Raw genomic sequence first — 20,003 nt, forward strand, 5'->3', positions numbered from 1 at the left:
CTCCTAGTAAATCAGGAGTCAGAACCCTGATGGGAGGCTGCAAAAATGACTACGAGTCCCAGAATGCACTACAACCCAGACCGGGGTGGAGCGAGGCATGCTGGGAGTCCTTCTCTTCCTCTGGAGAGAGGAAGAGCTTTTTTGAATGTAATAACCGGAAGCTGAGGGTTTTTTTAGGGTTGCTGGTTCTTTTCCTGAATCTCTGGGTATAGAGAGGGCCTATGACAGTGTTTCAGGCCGGGAAAGGTAATCGACGCTGCGCACGTGCTCCTCTGCCGGCGAGCCAGACGGCGGCAGCGGCGGGACCCGCAGAGGAAGCCAAGCGGAGGGCAGTGTGGCCGCGGCCGGACCTCCGGGCCGGTAAGAACTGACAGCCCCAGTCCTCATTTCTCAGGCCCACGGCTTTCCCCAGTTAGTGTCTGGCCCGCTTTCAGGTCGTGGCTCGGGACGTTGGCGCGGAGCTTTGGGCAACCTCGGCCTTGCGGCATTCCGGCCCTATCGCCGCATCCTTACATCTCTCACCCACTTGTTCTGATCAAAGTGTTCGGAAGTTCAAGTATATCCTTCTCTGTCTAGCCGTGTCCTGGCCCCGGGAACAGACGAAACTCTCTGGGTGTGACGTTCTGTCCGCTGAGGGTCTGGGAGAACTTCCTTTTAAAATCAGAGACTATTTTCACTTGTCTCAAGGGAAAGAGAAAAATAAGGACAACGTGGGGAGTTCTTATAAAGCTAAATTTATTTAAATGATGGGAATAGTTCTCTTATTTTTCTTTTCCTGTTTGTTTTTAGCTAGTCCTTAGCCAAGGGATGGTCTGTAGCAGGAATTAGGAAGATTGCCGTGGTGATTGCTTTTTAAAAATTGTTTCTTAGCAAAATCACCTTTTTGTCGGTAGCCAGTACTTTATAGGTCCATAAAACCCAAAATGACTGCTGATTTAGTACATCTCATTTTATAGACCCAACCTCGAAGAGGTGCGCTGTCTTACCTAAAATTATGAAACCTGAGATTATAACCCGGTTCTCCTGACTCTGGAATTGGTGCTATTTTTTACTATGCTCACTCTGCTTTTATTCTTTGGGTTGAGAGTACGGCCTCTGGAGCCTGACTGGGTTAGCATTTTGGCTAACCGTTTTCTGGCTGTGGTGACATATCGGAGCCAGGGCTTCTGCTATATAGAATGATAGTAATGGTACTTAAGTTAGTTTGGTATATGTAAAGCTCTTTAACTGGTAACTGCTATTATTAAGATGTGTTTATTTACCCTCCCCATTCTTACCAACTTGAAAGTTCTGTACTTAGATACATCAGTTGATAAAGTTTTCTTTGTTTTCTCTTACCTGACTTACCTTACTTGGGCAATTTTGTAAATGTTATTTTATCTCTACTTCAAACCAGACACACTTTTTGAAATATTTTAAAAATTAGTTATTTTATTTTGCATTATTATTGCCTTTGTTTTGTTGAAACTATAAACTTGAAATATGGTAGTGAATGGTTGAGATTTCTAAATAGATTTGTATAATTGAGGAACAGTAAGTGCATTGAAAATATTTTCATCTAAATAATCCTGTTTTAAATAATAAGTATAATTGTTCTAAATCATTTTATAAAATGCGTTTTTTTATTCAACTCTTACTTTCCAACTTAAAATAAAATACTGTGTTTTTTTCTAGCTACCTGATGTACCATGCTTTCTTGTGATATTTGTGGTGAAACAGTAACCTCAGAACCAGACATGAAGACTCACCTCCTAATTGTTCACATGGAAAATGAAGTTATATGTCCATTTTGCAAGTTGTCAGGTGTGAATTATGATGAAATGTGTTTTCATATTGAAACTGCTCATTGTGAGCAAAATGAACTAGAAAGAAACTTTGAGAGGATCAATGCAATACAGTATGGAACTTCAGATAACAGGAAGGACAACACCCTACAGTGTAGAACGGAAGTTAATTCAGGTATTCTTTCAGCTTGTGCATCTAATCATCCGAAAATTTCAGCTCAAAGCCTGCCAAAGGATGGTACTTTAAAACATAAAGATTTTTATTCAGAGAACTTAACTGAATCTAGAAAATTCCTGAAAAGTAAGGAAGAACAGTGTGACCTATCCAAAATAAAAGGATCAATTTATGAAACAATGTATAGTCCTCCCGAATGTCCATTCTGTGGAAAAATAGAAGATTGTAGTCAAGATATGGAAGCTCACGTGAAAACAAAGCATGCCAATCTTTTAGACACTCCGTTAGAAGGTAAAGTGTTCATTTTGTATAAGTAACAGTAGTCTCAGTTTAGTATGTGTTCTTCTCAAAGTTGGTTTGTAAATCAGGTTACTAAAGTGTGTTTTTAAGTTCAGTTTATATCTATAATGTTGTTCATTTGCCATTATTATAATATGAAAATACAATAATGGAAAAGAATTTTGATGCAGATAATAAACGTTTCAGCTACATTCAGAGTAAGTTTAGAACCTTTCTGCAGAGAAATACACTCAGAGTCCAGTTTCAGTGGCATGTTCTTTTGTTTACCACCAGCCCAGTGGCACCTGGATTGTCTTGTACTCTGATTTTGTTAGTGAGTTCTGTGTTATTGAAGTCACACTCTGATTTCTGTTCTTTTTTTTTTTTTTGGAGTATTTTTTGTGTATGTGTGAGGAAGATTGGCCCTGAGCTAACATCTGTTGCCAATCTTTCTCTTTTTTTTCCTCCCTAAAGCCCCGGTATGTAGTTGTATATCCTAGTTGTAAGTCATTCCAACTCTTCTATGTGGGATGCTGCCATAGCATGGCTTGATGAGCAGTGGGTAGGTCTGCACCCAGGATTCAAACCGGTGAACCCCAGGCTGCTGAAGCAGAGTGCGAGAACTTAAATACTCAGTCACGGAGCTGGCCCCTGATTTCTCTTAAGTTCGTTAAAGTTAGTTTTATGGCCTAAGAAAAGATGTATGGTCTATCTTGGTATATGTTCATAGACACTTGGAAAAAAAGTGTATTCTCTTATCATTAGGTGGAGTGTTCTATATTTCCCAATTAGATTGCGTTTGAGTGTGTTCAGATCTTCTGTGTCCTTGCTGATTTCCTGTCTAGAAGTTCTACCAGTTTTTGAAAGGAGATTGTTGAAGTCCCCAATTGTAACTGTATATTTGTCTGTTTTTTCCTTCAGCTCTGTCGTGTTTTGTTTTGTGTATTTTGAGGCTCTGTTGTTGGTGCATACACATTTAGAATCATGTGTCTTGTTCTTACTGTTGAGTTTTAAGGTAATTTGTATATTTTGGGTACAAGTACTTTATTAAATATGTGTTTTGCAAGTGTTTTCTCCCTGTCTGGGGCTTGTCTTTTCCTTCTCTTAACAGTGTCTTTGCAGATCAGAAGTTTTTACTTTGTTGTTGTTGTTGTGTTACTTGAGGAAGATTGGTCTTGAGCTAACATCTGTTGCCAATCTTCCTCTTTTTTTTTTGCTTGCAGAAGATTTGCCCTGTGCTAACATCTGTGCCAGTCTTCTCTATTTTGTATGTGGGCTGCTGCCACAGCATGGCCACCATTGAGTGGTGTAGGTCCATGTCTGGGGAACTGAGCCTGGACCACCAAAGTGGGGCGGGCTGAACTTAACCAATGGGCCACAGAAGTTTTTACTTTTAATTAAGTGCAAATTATTTGATTTCTTCTTTCATGGATTGTGTTTTTGGTGTTATATCTAAAAACTCATTGCCAGATTCAAGGTCACTTTTCCTATGTTATCTTCTAAAAGTTGTATAGTTTCAAAGTTTACATTCAAGTCTGATTCATTTGAGTTAATGTTTCTAAAACGTGTAAGGAGAGTGTCTAAATTCTTTTTTTTTAAATTAATAAATGTTATTTTTTAGAGCAGTTTCAAGTTCACATCAAAATTAAGCAGAAAGTACAGAGAATACCCCCGTCTCTATATACATACAACCTCCTCCACTATGGGCATCCTATACCAAGGGATGCGTTTGTTACTATCAGTGAATCTACATTGGCACATCATTATCACCCAAAGTCCATAGTTTACATTAGGGTTCACTCTTGGTGTTGTGTATTCTACAGGTTTTGACAAATGGATAACGACATGTACCCACCATTGTAGTATCATACAGAATAGTTTCACTGTACTAAAAATCCTCTGTGCTGCAGCTATGCATCCCTTCCTCCCCTCAACCCCTGGCAACCACTATCTTTTTACTGTCCCCATAGTTTGCCTTTTCCAGAATGTCGTATAGTTGGAATTATAGAGTATATAGCTTTTACAGATTGGTTTGTTTCACTTAGTAATATGCATTTAAGTTTCCTCCATGTCTTTTTATGGCTTGCTAGCTTATTTCTTTTTAGTGCTGAGTAATACTCCACTGTCTTGATGTACCACAGTTTATCCATTCACCTACTTGATTGCTTCCAAGTTTTGACAGTTATGAGTAGAACTGCTATAAACATCTGTGTGCAGGTTTTTGTGTGGACGGAAGTTTTCAGTTCATTTGAGTAAATACCAAATTACCAGATCACTACCAGATCATATGGTAGCGGTGTGTTTAGTTTTATAATAAACTGCCAAACTCATCCAAATTAGCTGTACCATTTTGCATTCACACCAGCAATGAATGAAAGTTCCTGTTGCTCCACATCCTTGCCAGCAGTTGATGTTCCAGATTTTGGCCATTCTAATATGAGTATAGTGGTCTCTCATTTTAATCTGCAATTCCCTAGTAACTTAGGATGAACATCTTTTCATATACTTACCACCTTTACATCTTCTTTGGTGAGGTGTCTGTGAAGGTGTATAGCCCATATTTTAGTCAGGTTTTTGGTTTCTTACTGTTGATTTTTAAGTGTTCTTTGTATATGTTGGATAATCAATCTTTGTCACATGTGTCTTTTGCAAATATTTTCTCCCATTTTGTGGCTTCTCTTCTTATTCTGTTGACATTGTCTTTTGCAGAGCAGAAATTTTTTATTTTAATGAAGTTCACTTTATCAATCATTTCATACATTAATCATGCCTTTGGTGTTGTATCTTAAAACTCATTGCCATACCAAGGTCATCTAAGTTTTCTCCTATGCTATCTTTTAGGAACTTTATAAATTTGCAATTGTCCATCTAGGTCTGTGATCCATTTTCAAGTTAATTTTTGTGGAGGATGTAAGATCTGTTTCTAGATTCATTTTCTTTTCATGTTGATGTCTAGATGTTCCAGCACCGTTTGTTGAAAGACCGTCTTTGCTCCATTGTACTACCTTTACTTCTTTGTCGAAAGTCAGTTGACTATATTTATATCAGTCCATTTCTGGGCTCTCTATTCTGTTCCACCGATCCATTTAGCTCCTCTTTTTCCAGTACCACACTGCCTTGATGCCGTAGCTTTATAGTAAGTCTTGAAGTTAGATAGTGTCAGTCTTCCAACTTTGTTCTTTAATATTGTGTTGGCTATTGTGGATCTTTTGCTTCTCCATATAAACTTTAGAGTCACTTTGTTGATATCCACAAAATAGCTTGCTGGGGTTTTGGTTGGCATTGCCTTGGGTCTATAGATCAAGTTGGAAAGAACTAACATCTTGACAATATAGACACTTCCTACCCTGAACAAGAAATCTGTATTTATTTAGTTGTTCTTTGATTTCCTTCGTTAGAATTTTGTATTTTTTTCTCATGTTTTCTCATCATTAAGTATGATGTTAGCTGTAGGTTTTTGCAGATATTCTTTATCAAGTTGAGGAAGTTCCCCACCATTTCTAGTTTGCTGAAAGTTTTTATCATGAATATGTGTTGGGTTTTGTCAAGTGCTTTTTCTGCATCCATTGATGTGACCATGTGATTTTTCTTTTTTAGCCTGTTGATGTGATGAATTACATTTGTGACTTTTGAATGTTGGATTAGTCTTGCATACTTGGGATAAATCCCACTTGATCATTGTGTATAATTCTTTTTATGCATTATTGGATTCAATTTGCTGACATTTTATTGAGGATTTTGCATCTCTGTTAATGATAGAGATTGATCTGTAGTTTTCTTTTCTTGATTATCTTTGTCTGGTTTTGGTATTAAGATAATGCTGGCCTCATAGCATGAGTTAAGAAATCTCGTTGCTGCTATTTTCTGGAAGAGACTGTAGGAATTGGTATGATTTCCTCCTTAAATATTTGGTAGAATTCACCAGTTAACCCATCTGGACCTGGTGCCCAGGAATGTTATTAATTATTACTTCAATTTCTCTAATATATAACTTTATTCAGATTGTCTCTTTCTTGTGAGTTTTGCCTGATTGTGGCTTTCAAGAAATTAGTCCATTTCATCTAGGTTATTAAATGTGTGGGCATAGTTGTTGAAAATATTCCTTTATAATACTTTTAATGTTCATGGGACATGTAGTGATGCCCCTCTTTTATTTCTGGTATTAGTAATTTGTGTTCTCTCTTTTTCATAGCTTGGCTAGAGGCTTATTGATTTTATTGATCTTTTTATAGAAACAGCTTTTGTTCTCATTGGTATTCTCTATTGATTTTCTCTTTTTAATTTCATTGATATCTGCTCTGATTTTTATTATTTCTTTTATTCTGCTTACCTTGGATTCAATTGCTTCTTTTTGTAGTTTCCTGAAGTGGAAGCTTAGATGATTGATTTTGGATTTTGCTTCTTTTCCGATATATGCATTCAATGTTATCAGTTTCCTTCTAAGCAGTGCTTTTGCTGCATTGCACAAATTTTCAGTTGTATTTTAATTTTCATTTAGTTCAAAATATTTTTAATTTCCCTTGAGATTTCTTCTTTGATGCATTGTTATTTAGATGTGTGTTGTTTAATCTGCAAGTGTTTTGTAATTTTCCAGCTATCTTTTTGTTAATTGATTTCTAGTTTAATTCCATTGTGGTCTGAGAGCAGACATTGTATGATTTCTATTCTTTAAATTTCTTAAGGCTTTATGGCCTAGAATGTGTTTTATGGCCCAGAATGTGGTCTGTCTTGGTGAGTGTTTTATGTGAGCTTGAGCAGGATGTGTATTCTGTTGTTGGATGAAGTTGTGTAGAGGGGTTAACTATATCTGCCTGCTGGATCTTTCCACTTCTAATAGAGGAGTGTTACAAATCCTCTGTGTAATAGCTGATTCTTCTGTTTCTTTGCCATTCTGTCAGTTTTTACATCACATATTTTTACACTCTGTTGTTAAGCACTTACACGTTAAGGATTGATATGTCTTCTTGGAGTATTGAAGCCTTTATCATTATGTAATGCCACAATTTATCCCTGATAACATTCCTTATTCTGAAATCTACTCTCTCTGAAATTAATATAGCTATTCCTGCTTTTTTTTGATTAGTGTCATCATGGTGTATCTTTCTCCATCCCTTTCCTTTTTATCTATGTATGTATTTATATTTAAAGTAGGTATCTTCTAGATAACATATAAGTCAGTCTTGTTTTTTGATCCACTCTGACAATCTCTGTCTTTTAATTGGTGCATTTAGACTGTTGACATTTAAAGTGATTATTCCTGTAGTTGGATTAATAGCTACTATAGTTGTTACTGTTTTCTATTTGTTGCCCTTGTTCTATATTCCTTTTTTTTGTCTACCACTCTTTTTCTGCCTTTTATGGTTTTAATTGAGCATTTTATATGATTCCATTTTCTTCTGTTGGGAAAGACAGTTTGTGCATGCAGTCTTTAGACCCTACTTGGCCACATAAGAATAGGCCTTGGGCCTAGAACACTTCCTTTTCAAGATAGAAGGAGTTCTCATAGCCTGTGCTGGACTCATCCCTTTGTGTGGAAATGTCTTTCCCTGTTTCAGACAATGATGTGCACCTGCCCTACCTTACTGCTATATGTGTCTGTCTCCTGTGGGAAGGGGATGAAGTCCTTCATTCTGTGGCACAAGAGGGATGTGTGGAGACCAGTTGCTCTGCATTGGCTTCTGGGAGGGACCCACTGGGCATGGCAGACCAATGTTTAGTACTGAAGTTGATCTTGTTTTGTCTCTTCTCTATGTGTTTTTCTATCTTTATTATGAGTAAAGCATTGTTACATCCAGTGCTTGACTGCATTAGGTCTTCCTTGGCAATTCTGATACCAGGATGCAGTGTTTGTATTTCTACTCCAGATAATAGGTAACAGATGCCACTTGCTCAACACTCTCCTTTCTTAACATATCAATTATACTTCTATGCTTACTTTTTTTAATGGTTGACCTAGAGTTTGCAGTCTATGGTAACAATTAATCCAAGTCTCCTTTCAAATAACTTTATACTACAGCATGGGTTCTGCAAGTACCCTATCATAACAAAATATTCCTAATTCCTCCCCCTTCCCTTGTATCATTGCTGTCATTCATTTCACAGAAACATAACCATATATACACACATACATAATTGAGTACATTGTTGCTATGTTTATTTTGAATAAATTTATCTGTTACATCAGTTAAGAATAAATAAAAGTTTTTAATTTACCTTCCCTCATTTCTTCTCTGTTGCTCTTCTTTTATGTATATCCATGTTTCTGGCCTATATCATTTTCCTTCTCTCTAAAGAACTTCTTTTAACATCTCTTGTGAGGCAACAGATTCCCTTAATTTTTGTTTGTCTGAGAAATTCTTTATTTCTCCTTTACTTTTGAGGGGTAATTTTGAAGGGTACAGAATTCTAGGTTTGGTGGGGTCTTTTTCCTCTGGCCATTTTAACTATTTCACTCCTCTTACTGCTTACCTGGTTTCTAAGGAGAAGTCGGATGTAATTCTTTGTTCTTCTATAGGTAAGGTGTTTTTTTCCTTTGGCTTCTTTCAAGGCATTTTTATCTTTGATTTTCTGAAGTTCGAATATGATATGCCTAGGTATAGTTTTTTTTGACATTTATCCCTGGTGTTTTCTGAGCTTCCTAGAGCTGTGATTTGATGTCTGACATTAATTTTGGGACATTCTCAGTCATTGTTGCTTCAGGTATTACTTCATTATCTCTTTTTCTTCTCATGGTATTCCCATTATGTGTATGTTATACCTTTTGTAGTTCTCCCACAGTTTTTGGATATTTTGTTCATTTTTTTTTTTTCCCGGTGTTTTTCTCTTTATTCTTTAGTTTGAGAAGTATCTCTTGTCATACCCTTAAGCTGGGAGATTCTTTCCTCAGCCATATCCAACAAGCTAATGAGCACTAACTTCTGTTAGTGTTTTTTATCTCTAGCATTTCTATTTTTTTTATGATGTCACTTCTGTTAACTTTTGAAGGTTTGCAGCACTTAAAGTATTTTTGCTTATAAGTATGAAAGTTAAAAATCGTTTTTTTCATAAAATATAAGATCAACCAATTTCACCATCAAATAAAAGTAAAAACGGGATTTCTTTTTAAACTTAGTCCAAAGTGGCATTTAGGACCTTAGTTGTAGGCTGTTGTGCTGACACCATGACAAACCAAAGTATAGGGTTGGGTCTGGTGTTCTTTTCGGTATCTGATGCTCATGGATTAAGTTCTAGAAATGGTACAATTATAAGGCAGGGATTCCTCGACAGGTTTGCTCCTTGGGTTGAGTGCTCCAGGTTAAGGCACATTTTGAGGGACCCATGTCAACTACCTATTAGTCATCAAGGTCAAGAAATTTATTGTCTCCCCCTTGGTATTCCGTTCCCTGGAAATCGACTTAGTACTGAAAGACACCTCCAATTCCACCAAATCCTTTCACAAACTGGGATCCTTCTTGTGACTTATCCATGGCAGTTTCCAGTATAGCTCCAAATTTTTTATAATTGTTGGCAAACCATTTCAGCAGGGGTGTTTCTGAATCAGCTCATGTTCCTGTCTTGTCAGTGAAATGAGATTTATCCTTCTCTTGTTCTGCAGTTAGAGAATTTTTTCCTCTACTGTGCCTTGGCAATGAAGAACACATCTCAGTATGTTCAGATTTTCATCAACTATTGGAATCTCTATAGCTCCCATTTCCAAAGCCATTAGTGTATCTTCAGCTCCAAAACAGTACTTGTCTGTGTCCTAGCTGATTTCATCAAAGTATCATTGAGTTAATTTCTTCTTTTGAATGAATTTCATCTTAGAGAGGAAGCAGTAGGTAACTCAATAGCTTAGTTTTCAGTTTCACCACCACAGGATGTGTCAACTAAGTTTAAAACTTTTGATTTCAACCTCTGGTCAAACATATCAGATTGACTTAGTTCAGTTTTAAAGTCAGCTGATCCAGCTAAAATGAAACCAGTCTTACTTACTTTGCAGAAATAAACAGCTGCACAGAAGTCTCAGCTACTTTCTGAACATGGTTCTTTCACTTCCAAACCAGGCCTTACATGTATGACTTGCTCAGTACTTCACTCTGCACGTCTGGGTCCCTCTGCTGTGCCCAGTATGACCCAGGTCTTGGGCTTGCAGAGGTACTGCTGCTTCTGTCCTGGGCAAGCTACACCTATCTGCCTGCAGTGCCGGTTGATGGATGCAGCTCTTTGATCTGCTCCCAACTACACAGTATGATCCCAATTCCCAGCTTAATGCTGAATGCTTGAATTCTGTACCTAGTTTGGAGGGTGCTGAGAGTTTAGCTCCTAAAGTCCATGTCTAGACTGGCCCCTACTTACCATTGTCGTTTTCCTTTCTACTTTTCTTGTTTCGACTACAGATCTGAATATTTATTATTAATATTTTCTTTTATTGTAGTGGTAAGAGAGGTTTGTGTTTATGCTCAGTCTTCCGTCTTGACCCTATAAGTAGAAAAATAGCTTTAACTCCAACTACAAAAGAGCTTTTATTTATTTAATAGGGTTGGTGGATAGTAGGCAGTCTTTGACTTGGTATGAAATCTAATAGTTTTAAAGATAAAATCAATTGAATTATGTCTCTAATACAGACTGTGATCAACCACTGTATGACTGCCCTATGTGTGGGCTCATCTGTACAAATTACCATATTCTCCAAGAACATGTTGACTTGCATTTGGAAGAAAGTAACTTCGGACAAGGTACGTTTATATGTTTAAAAATAAGAATATTATGATTTAATTTCCACTTCCTAGGACACATGTCTAATTTTTACATCAATGACATAGAGAAAACAAAGCATATTGGTTAAAAATAAATCTGTTCCTTTAAAGAATTCTAATCTAGCTTCAACTTTGGTTTTAGAAGTTGTTTCACAGCAAAGTAATAAAGGATGAACTGTCGTGACCTACAGCTGAACGAGGGGTATACATCCAGGGTTTTGTCCCAGAGCACTGTTATTTAGAAGACAATGAAATATTGGTCAATTTAAAAAATCTGTTTGGTTTATAAGTTGAGGCTATTCTTTCAGCAGCAAGGAGTAACTGAATTTAGCATCTGGTCAGCAAAAATTGTTGATGAATAGGAAGCTGCCATATGGCACATATAATTTTAAAAAAGAATGTGAACTATGTGACTTAAAAGATGTTCAAGTGCATTTCCAGCTGCTTGCCCAGCGTCTTATATTACAACTTACTAGTTTTATAAGTGACTGTACAAAAGTTTTCCTCTGTCCCCTATCTTTTTAAAATAGTGGCATTGGTTAAGTAATCATTGTGGTGCCTTAGAAGTGGAAGGATCCTGTATGAGTTTCACAATCCCACTGAAACAAAATATAAAATAGACCCTAAGAGAAACCAGTTGTATTCTACTGGATTTCAGTTTCTTAAGGTACATAGGTATCACCTGTTAATGCAAGGGACTTTAATGTCTGGTATTAGTGATGCTAGTACCAGTCACTGATCTCTGTGGACAGCATTGCCCAATCACTCAGCCTAGTCCCAAGATGAGAATTCCTGGAGCAAAGATGGAGTAGTCCTCTACTCTGGTGGTTCTCTACTAACTACTGTGGAAGAATAACCCTCTGAAGCTGAATGTCAGATAATTCTTACTTTGTTTTTGATAAGCTTTGTGTGGGTACATAAATTATTCTGTAAGCCTATGGTGGGTAATGAGAGAAAGATATGGTCTGAGTAAATCACTGTAGATAGGCTCAGAAGTATGTGAAAAATCAGTTGTGGATTGCATATCTGCAACAAAGGAAGTGGGGACCAAATGGGGAGATGCAATAGAGGCTGAGAGATTTGTAAGGAAAGAAAGAATGTTCAAATACATAATTAAACCATCAAATTGGGAGATTAAGAGACAAGATGCTGACCAGGAGCCACTGACTAATGGATCTGCAGGACGCTGGGTAGAGAGGAAACAGGCCAAGATGTTGCAAAGTTGCACTGTTTGTTTGGGGCCAGACTGTAATTAAGTTATGATCTAATACCTGTACTTTGCAGACATATAATCTTATGCTCTTTATTATTTCCTTTCCCCCCCTTGGATTTCTTTGAGAAACCAATCTGCCTTATTTGTGTTAATAAGGAACACCAATGAAGGGTGCTATTTAATTTCTCTAAGTTCTGGTTTCCTCAGTAGATAATAATACCTAACTTACTAAGGTTGTTATGGAGGATCAAACGACATAATTAGTGAAAAGTGCTTGTCACAGCCTAAACACTCAGTGAATATTAGTGATTTAGGTGGAGGTTACACCCTTACAGAAGCAGTTCGAGTTCTGCTAGATTCGTACTCAGTGTTTCCATGACATCATAGTCATGAATAAATGACAAAATAATAGCATTTGCTCCATTTAGAAAATATGTATTAACATGAAATAAGTAAGCTTTTGTTTTAATAGTTATTTTGTTCTAAAGATTAAAAATATCTAACAGGCATGGATAGAATCCAGTGTTCTAGAGATCTAGAATTGGCTCACCAGCTTCAACAAGAAGAAGACAGAAAGAGAAGATCTGAAGAATCAAGACAAGAAATGGAAGAATTTCAGAAGCTGCGGGTACAAAGATGAATAACAATTATAGTATTTTGGTTTAGTAGCATTCTTATTTTTCATTGGTGTTGTCAAGACTTCAGCCTATTTTTGTCCTTGTTATTATACAAAATTTTTTTTACATATATATTTTATAGTTCATAAGAGCCACCATTTATAAGTACTTATTCCAGTCATGTCCTGGGGTAAGCACTTCCTATATAGCATCCTCAAAATCTTCACAACTCCATGAAGAAGCTATTTTAGACTTTTATTTTTTTACAGATGAAGAAATGGAGACAAAGAATGCATAAGTAGCTTACTTACTCAGAATCAGGCAGTGTTATATGGTAAAGCCTAGATTCAAACCTGTGTTATGTTGATGGGGCAAATTAGGAAACCGAGACTCAGAATTTGTGTTTGTATAGATACTGAAAAGAGAAACTTAGAATTATTGTCTCCTGTCTGAGTCTTAAATTCTTTTAATGATTGCAATTCATGCATTTAGAAAGAAACATTTTTAATGGAAAATGCTTTTTGATGATATTTGAGACTTCATTTATGTTAAGTAGGTGATGGTATCTGTTGAACTAAATTGGCAGTATCTATTATATTTTTAATGCCTTTATATATTTTTGTGTGTGTGAGGAAGATTGGCCCTGAGCTAACATCTATTGCCAATCTTCCTCTTTTTGCTTGAGGAAGATTGTCCTTGAGCTAACATCTATGCCAGTCTTCCTCTATTTTTATATGTAAGATGCCACCACAACATGGCTGGATGAGTCGTGTGTAGGTCTGCCCTGCGATCTGAACCTGTGAACCCTGGACCACTGAAGCGGAGTACATGAACTTAACCACTACGCCACCAGGCTGGCCCCAATGCATTTATATTTTTAATGGATTTTTCTACTTTTTCAGTCCTAATTTGCTGTGGACTATGATGTCATCTGTGCTGATAATGCTCATAGAGTTTTCAAATGTTCTTTTTCCATGTATTAATAGGATAATATGTGAATAAAAAGAGTTTATAATTGAATAGGTTTGAAAGTGTTCATACATGTGGCTGTGTGTGAGAATATCTAATTCTCTCTTTGGAATATCTAATTCAGGCTATTTTTGCAAAATATTTTCCCACCAGTATTCAGAGGAGAAAAGAAAGTTGGCTTTTCTTAAATCTTTTTTGCCTTATGTAATTTTGAACATTATCAATACAAAAAGTTTTCAGTATTTAAGGGAGTTTGTTGTATAACTTTGGAAGTTAGTTGTTTAGATCTCAGAAACTTTTTCCATAAAGTCTGTTTTATACATATTATTTGAGATTCTTTGTCCAGTGTGCAAAACCATAGTTCGTTTACTGTGTAGAGTGATCGCCCAAATGAATTATGAATTAAGTAGGCCTTTATAGGCTAACCCAGGAACCAAGTAACAAGTACTGACAAGTTTTCTTGAAAAAATCAGCAGTATGTTCAGAGTTCATCTGCTTAAGTACGTTTAGTAGGAGGACAGGATTCTCTACTTTCCCTTCGACAAGGAAAGCAAGTCTTTTGGTGGTGGTTTATAGAAAAGGCTATTATTAACTCAAAGTTTTTTTGCATGTGATTTATTTTTCATGAAAGTCTTTAAGTTGACTTGTATAAAAGTCTGTAATTCATAATGTTTCAAAATACATTTCCAAATAAATAAAATTGTGGTTAAGTTTCCATCATTGAGGTAAAGGGACATAAAAATTGTCATTTTTTTTATGTTCAATAGAGACAGTATGGTTTAGATAATTCTGGAGGGTACAAACAACAGCAACTACGAAATATGGAGATAGAAGTAAATAGAGGAAGAATGCATCCATCTGAATTTCATAGAAGAAAAGCTGATATGATGGAATCACTAGCTATTGGTATTGATGATGGAAAGACAAAAACTTCTGGTGAGTACATCAGAATCATGTTTTTGATGTCCATACATCACTGAAGTCGTAATCAGAATTATTTGAATTTTGCTTAATTTTCATGATCCACGGTTTATGTAGTTTTAGGTGAGACTGTATGTTCTAATAATTTTGAAAAATGTGTTTTTTTGAAACTTCTAAATCTCAATTTTTACAGTAAACAATTCACTTAAAAATTCACTTTTATATTGTGTTAATTTCCTTGAGATTTTAAAATGAACCTTTTAGAAAAGATGGGCACCCGAGCTAACATCTGTTCCCAACCTTCTTTTTTCTTCTTCTTCTCCCTAAAGCTCCCCAGTATATAGTTATATATTCTAGTTGTAGGTCCTTCTGGTTGTGCTATGTGGGATGCCACCTCAGCATGGCTTGATGAATGATACCATGTCTGTGCCCAGAATCTGAACTGGCAAAACCCTGGGCCACCAAAGTGAAATGAGCAAACTTAACCACTTGGCCATAGGGCTGGCCCCCTAGAAAAGTTTTTGTTGAGGGCTTATCATGTTCTAGACCAATGCTGTCAAACAGAAATATAAGTGATCCACATATATCATTTTAAATTTCTGATAGTCACATTAGCAAAAGTAAAACAGACCAGATGAAATTACTTTTAATATTTTAAACTCCGTGTGTCCATAACATTATTATTTCAACATGTAATCAATATTAAAACTAAATAATAATGAGATATTTTGCAATCTGTACATTCTTCAAAATCCAGTGTGTATTTTATACTTTACAGAACATCTCAATTGGGCGAGCCACATTTCAAGTGCTTAATAGCCACGTGTAGATAGTGGCTACCATATTGTTCGGTATAGTTTTAGACACTAAGACTTTTATACATAGTGTATCATTTAATTCTCAAAACAAACATTCTCTTGTGTACGGTTACATTTTTTCTGGATAAGGTAATTGTGACTTAGAGATGTTTAATTACTTTCCCAAGGTAAGGTTACATAGCTAGTTATTGGCCTAGCTAGTACTCACAATCAATCAGATGTGCCTTGCTCCAAAGAATACGTTTTTTCCTGTTTGTATATTTTTAAAAAATATATCTGTTCGTGTAGTAAAAAAAAAATTGTATGGAAACACCTTTGTTCTTACCCCCCAGCTTTTATGAATCTTAATGTTTTAAAGCTGTAAAACCTTTTATATGTATTTTAAATGGTTTTTTTTTTTAAAGATTTTATTTTTTTTTTCCTTTTTCTCCCCAAAGCCCCCCAGTACAAAGTTGTATATTTCTCGTTGTGGGTTCTTCTAGTTGTGGCATGTGGGACGCTGCCTCAGCGTGGTTTGATGAACAGTGCCATGTCCGCACCCAGGATTCGAACCAACAAAACCCTGGGCCGCCTGCAGCGGAGCGCGCGAACTTAACCACTCGGCCACGGGGCCAGCCCCTTTTTATATGTATTTTAAACCACGTGTATACCCCTTTCTGATTCTATTTCCTCCTCTTCACAAAGGGAACCATTATCCTGAATTTGGTATTTATCAGTCTTATATATGTTTTAATACTTTTGCCAAAAGTAATATATAATATTCTTTGTGTTTAAACTACATGTAAATTGGTATATACTATATATTCTCTAATTTGATTTGCTCAAATATGTTGATTCTTATAGCTGTAGTTCATTCATGTTGATTGCTGTATGTTGTTCCTTGTATGAATTGTGTACGTTATTTATTTGTTTTCATGTTTACAGACATTTAGGTTGTTTCTAGTTTTTTACTTTCACAAATTATGAACAGATCTCCTTCAAGAGTTTCTCTACTATTACATTCAGAACTGGAAATACTAGGTTAAAGAGCATTTGCCTCTTTAACTTTGTTAAGGTTTTTGCGGAATTGTTTTCCAAAATGGCCGTCATCTACATTTGCATCACTGTATTCTCACTCACACTTTGTGTGGTGACACTTTTTAATTTTTGCCATTTATTAGGGCATGATATAATATATATCTTAATTTACATTTCCCTGGCTACTCCTGAGTTAGTTTCTTGGAATCTATTCCCTTTCTTCATTCTCTGTTGGATATTTGTCTTTTTCTTATTGATTTGGGAGTCCTTTAAGTATTCAGGATACTAATTTTTTGTTGATTATATGAGATGCAAATATAGTTTCTTCAAGTCTATAATTTACTTTTAAATTTTGTATATGATATCTTTAATTAGAGTTTTAAGTTTGAATATAATCAAATTTCTTAATCTTTCCCTTTATTTGTAGCCTGTCTTGTTTAAGAAACTCCCCCATCTTTGAGATGATTAACATATTCCTTTATATTTTCTTTCAATGTTTATGTTTGCTTTTCGTTTTTTGACTTTTAATCCACTTGGAATTTATTTGTGCACATGTGTGTGTGAGAAAGAAAGGGAGAGAAAGATAAAGAAGGCATGGATCTATTTTTCCCCCTTAATTATAACAATGCTTCTTAAGTTCTTATTGCTTATTTATCTCAGTACCATTTAGTGAATCTATGCTTTTCTCATTTATTTGTAATACCATATGTTATATATTTTTATATATCCGTGGGTCTGTTTCTGAAGGCTGCCTTTATAATTCTTTTATGGTCTCCACATAAAACGGTTTCTATGTTGGGTAGGACATGTCAGCAGATGTGTACTATAATTTATTCAGTATACAGGAAGAAAGTAGAATGTCTATTTTTTTTAATTTATGTCATCCTTTAATTTCTATTTGTGCATATATTTTAGAGTTACTATAGAATACAGTAGTGTATATATAATTTAAAATAAATATATCTTAAAGAACTCTACCCTATAATATACTATGTCTTTTTTATGAGCTGCCTTGAAATTTAGAAGTGTTGGTTTGGTGGCAAAGATTTTTATTTTTGATAATTATGCAACTGTTAATTGAAGCAGCTGTTATTTAAAGAGTCACTTGTTATAATTTTAACAATAAAATTTAATTTAGCAAAAGATAAATTCATCTTGTAAAATATCTAAAGAGATTTAGATCTAAGGAATAAAAAACTTTATTATCAGTAATATATTGTATGTCAGTTACACCTCAGTTGAGGAAAAACCTGTAAACTTTATTATGAGGAACTTTCCCATTGAAGCAATTATATGATGTGGTTGCTAGGATAGTGTTACCTAGACAGTGCGGCACCCTTGTCTTAGTAATAAGTATGCCAAAGTATACTAGAATGTACATTACTTTCTTTTCTATTTTCTTGGAGGTTTTCCCCCTCATTCTTAAGAGTCTCTCTCAGATCTTGACATCGTCATGAAAATCTGTGATACTGAAGCCCACAGTTATTTTCTCTGAATTCCTAGAGTACCCATTCCATACTACAACATTTGGTACTCAGTCCTGTAAATTTAATTTTAATTGTTCTTTTTCTTTATTATAAGTCTTATCTTTGTAAGTTCCTTGGAAATAGTTATAAAGATCTATATTTCTGTCTATAATGGTGCTAGGCACAGCTCTAACTCTTGGTTTGTTTAGTTGTTTTGGTTTATTGACTCTACCTTGTTAAAGACAAAAACCCATTTTCCTATAGTATACCCGTCATTCAAGTGAAAAGCATTCAGTGATTGTCTTTTTGGTGCCACATGCTGTATGAGAAAGTATGTGCTATCCAAATAAGACATCTCTGCCTAAAAGCTTCACAGTCTGTAGAGTAAGTAAAGTATACACAAAGAACTGTAGTATTCGCCCATGAAGAATATGGCTAGTGCCTGGGAAGCACAACACATAAATGTAGTGAGTGTTCAGAGAAAGAGGACCTTTTTGTTTAGGGTTCTGGAATCAGGAAAAAGGTCTATGAAGACAGTAGCATTTGATGCTTGGAGTATCTGTAGGATGTGGAAACATAAGGAGAGTGTACTAGAAGGAGGAAAGGGACAGAGTCAGATGTACCCTGTCCTAACACCTTGTTTATCCATTTTATAGCATTTATTATAGTCTGGATCCCATAGATTTCAAGGAATATTGTCATATTCATCTTTTGTATCCTTAGTGTTAGCATAGCTGTAGGTATATAAAAAGTGCTTAGCAAATGAAATGAAAACTCCATGGGCAAATTAATGTGTCCAGTTAGGCCACAGCCAAAATTAAGGCAAGAAGAGTGGTTTGAAATACAGGTGAGTTAGAGGATATCTTGCTGTGGGCTTCATATGCCATAGATTAAAACTATTCCGTAGGTAATAGAAAGCTATTGAGGTTTTTTAATTGGGAGCAGATTAGGACCGAGCTTCAGAAGACAGTGATGTCCAGCAGTATGTATAATAAGATGGAGAGACAAGAGGAACTTTTATCCAACAGTACTTTTATGTGCTGGGCCCTGCAGATGCAGAGATGCAAGATGCAAACAATTTCAATTCAGTGTAGTAAGTAATATGCTAGTGTTGGGAAACTTGCATGGTAGTAACAAGAGGCCATAAATTAATGTTATACCAGTAAAAAGATAAAGAAGGATTCAGATGTGGCGCTCGAGGGAGAGAGTGATATTGAGAAATATATGAAACATCCATAGAAAGAGGATAACTAATCCTAAATCTTCTCTCTCTCTTTTCTGCTTTAGGAATTATTGAAGCACTTTGTAGGTACTATCAGAATGCTGCCACAGATGTGAAGCGTGTGTGGTTTTCTGCAGTGGTGGATCACTTTCATTCATCTTTTGGTGACAAAGGTTGGGGATGTGGTTACAGAAATTTCCAAATGCTACTTTCATCATTATTACAAAATGATGTTTATGATGATTGCTTGAAAGGTATGTGAAATATAATACTCAGAACTTATCATCTGATAAAGTGCATATGATATGGAATGAATTAATATATAGTAGGCACAATTAATAGCTTTAATGAAGAAGTATTTTAGTAGATATTTACATTAAAAATCTGAATTCTGGTTGAAGGAACAGAAAATGATACGATAGAAGATGTCAGGAATAACCGTCTTAAAAACTGTGTTGTAGGATCCTCCAGAATATATGGCATACTGCTAAATGATACCATTTAGTACTTTAGTAACTGTCCTGTGACATATATTTGCTTGTATAATTTTAGGTATGTCAGTTCCTTGCATTCCAAAAATTCAGTCTATGATTGAAGATGCGTGGAAGGAAGGTTTTGATCCTCAGGGTGCCTCTCAACTTAATAACAGGTTACAGGGAACAAAGGCCTGGATCGGAGCATGTGAAGTATATACACTTCTGACCTCCCTAAGGGTAAAGTATGTACCTAAAAACTCAAGTTCATGTTATTGTCATATCTGGAAGGTTTTGTTGTTTTTGTCAGAGAC

The 20,003-nt window shown here is 35.7% G+C and overlaps 1 protein-coding gene across 3 annotated transcripts in view; it reads left to right on the forward strand.

The window, feature by feature from the left end:
- The first annotated feature begins 160 nt into the window (after positions 1-160).
- Positions 161-20,003, forward strand: part of ZUP1 (zinc finger containing ubiquitin peptidase 1) — a 28,226-nt gene continuing 8,383 nt past the window's right edge. For all 3 annotated transcript variants that reach the window (XM_046675193.1, XM_046675194.1, XM_046675195.1), the window contains exons 1-7: positions 161-360; positions 1,675-2,250; positions 10,842-10,952; positions 12,693-12,814; positions 14,540-14,708; positions 19,282-19,470; positions 19,769-19,934. In XM_046675193.1, coding sequence (XP_046531149.1) covers positions 1,689-2,250; positions 10,842-10,952; positions 12,693-12,814; positions 14,540-14,708; positions 19,282-19,470; positions 19,769-19,934 — 1,319 coding nt within the window. In that variant the 5' untranslated portion in view covers positions 161-360; positions 1,675-1,688. The remainder of the gene's footprint in view (positions 361-1,674; positions 2,251-10,841; positions 10,953-12,692; positions 12,815-14,539; positions 14,709-19,281; positions 19,471-19,768; positions 19,935-20,003) is intronic.

This window comes from Equus quagga, chromosome 11 (genome assembly GCF_021613505.1).
Source record: "Equus quagga isolate Etosha38 chromosome 11, UCLA_HA_Equagga_1.0, whole genome shotgun sequence".
Taxonomy (NCBI): domain Eukaryota; kingdom Metazoa; phylum Chordata; class Mammalia; order Perissodactyla; family Equidae; genus Equus; species Equus quagga.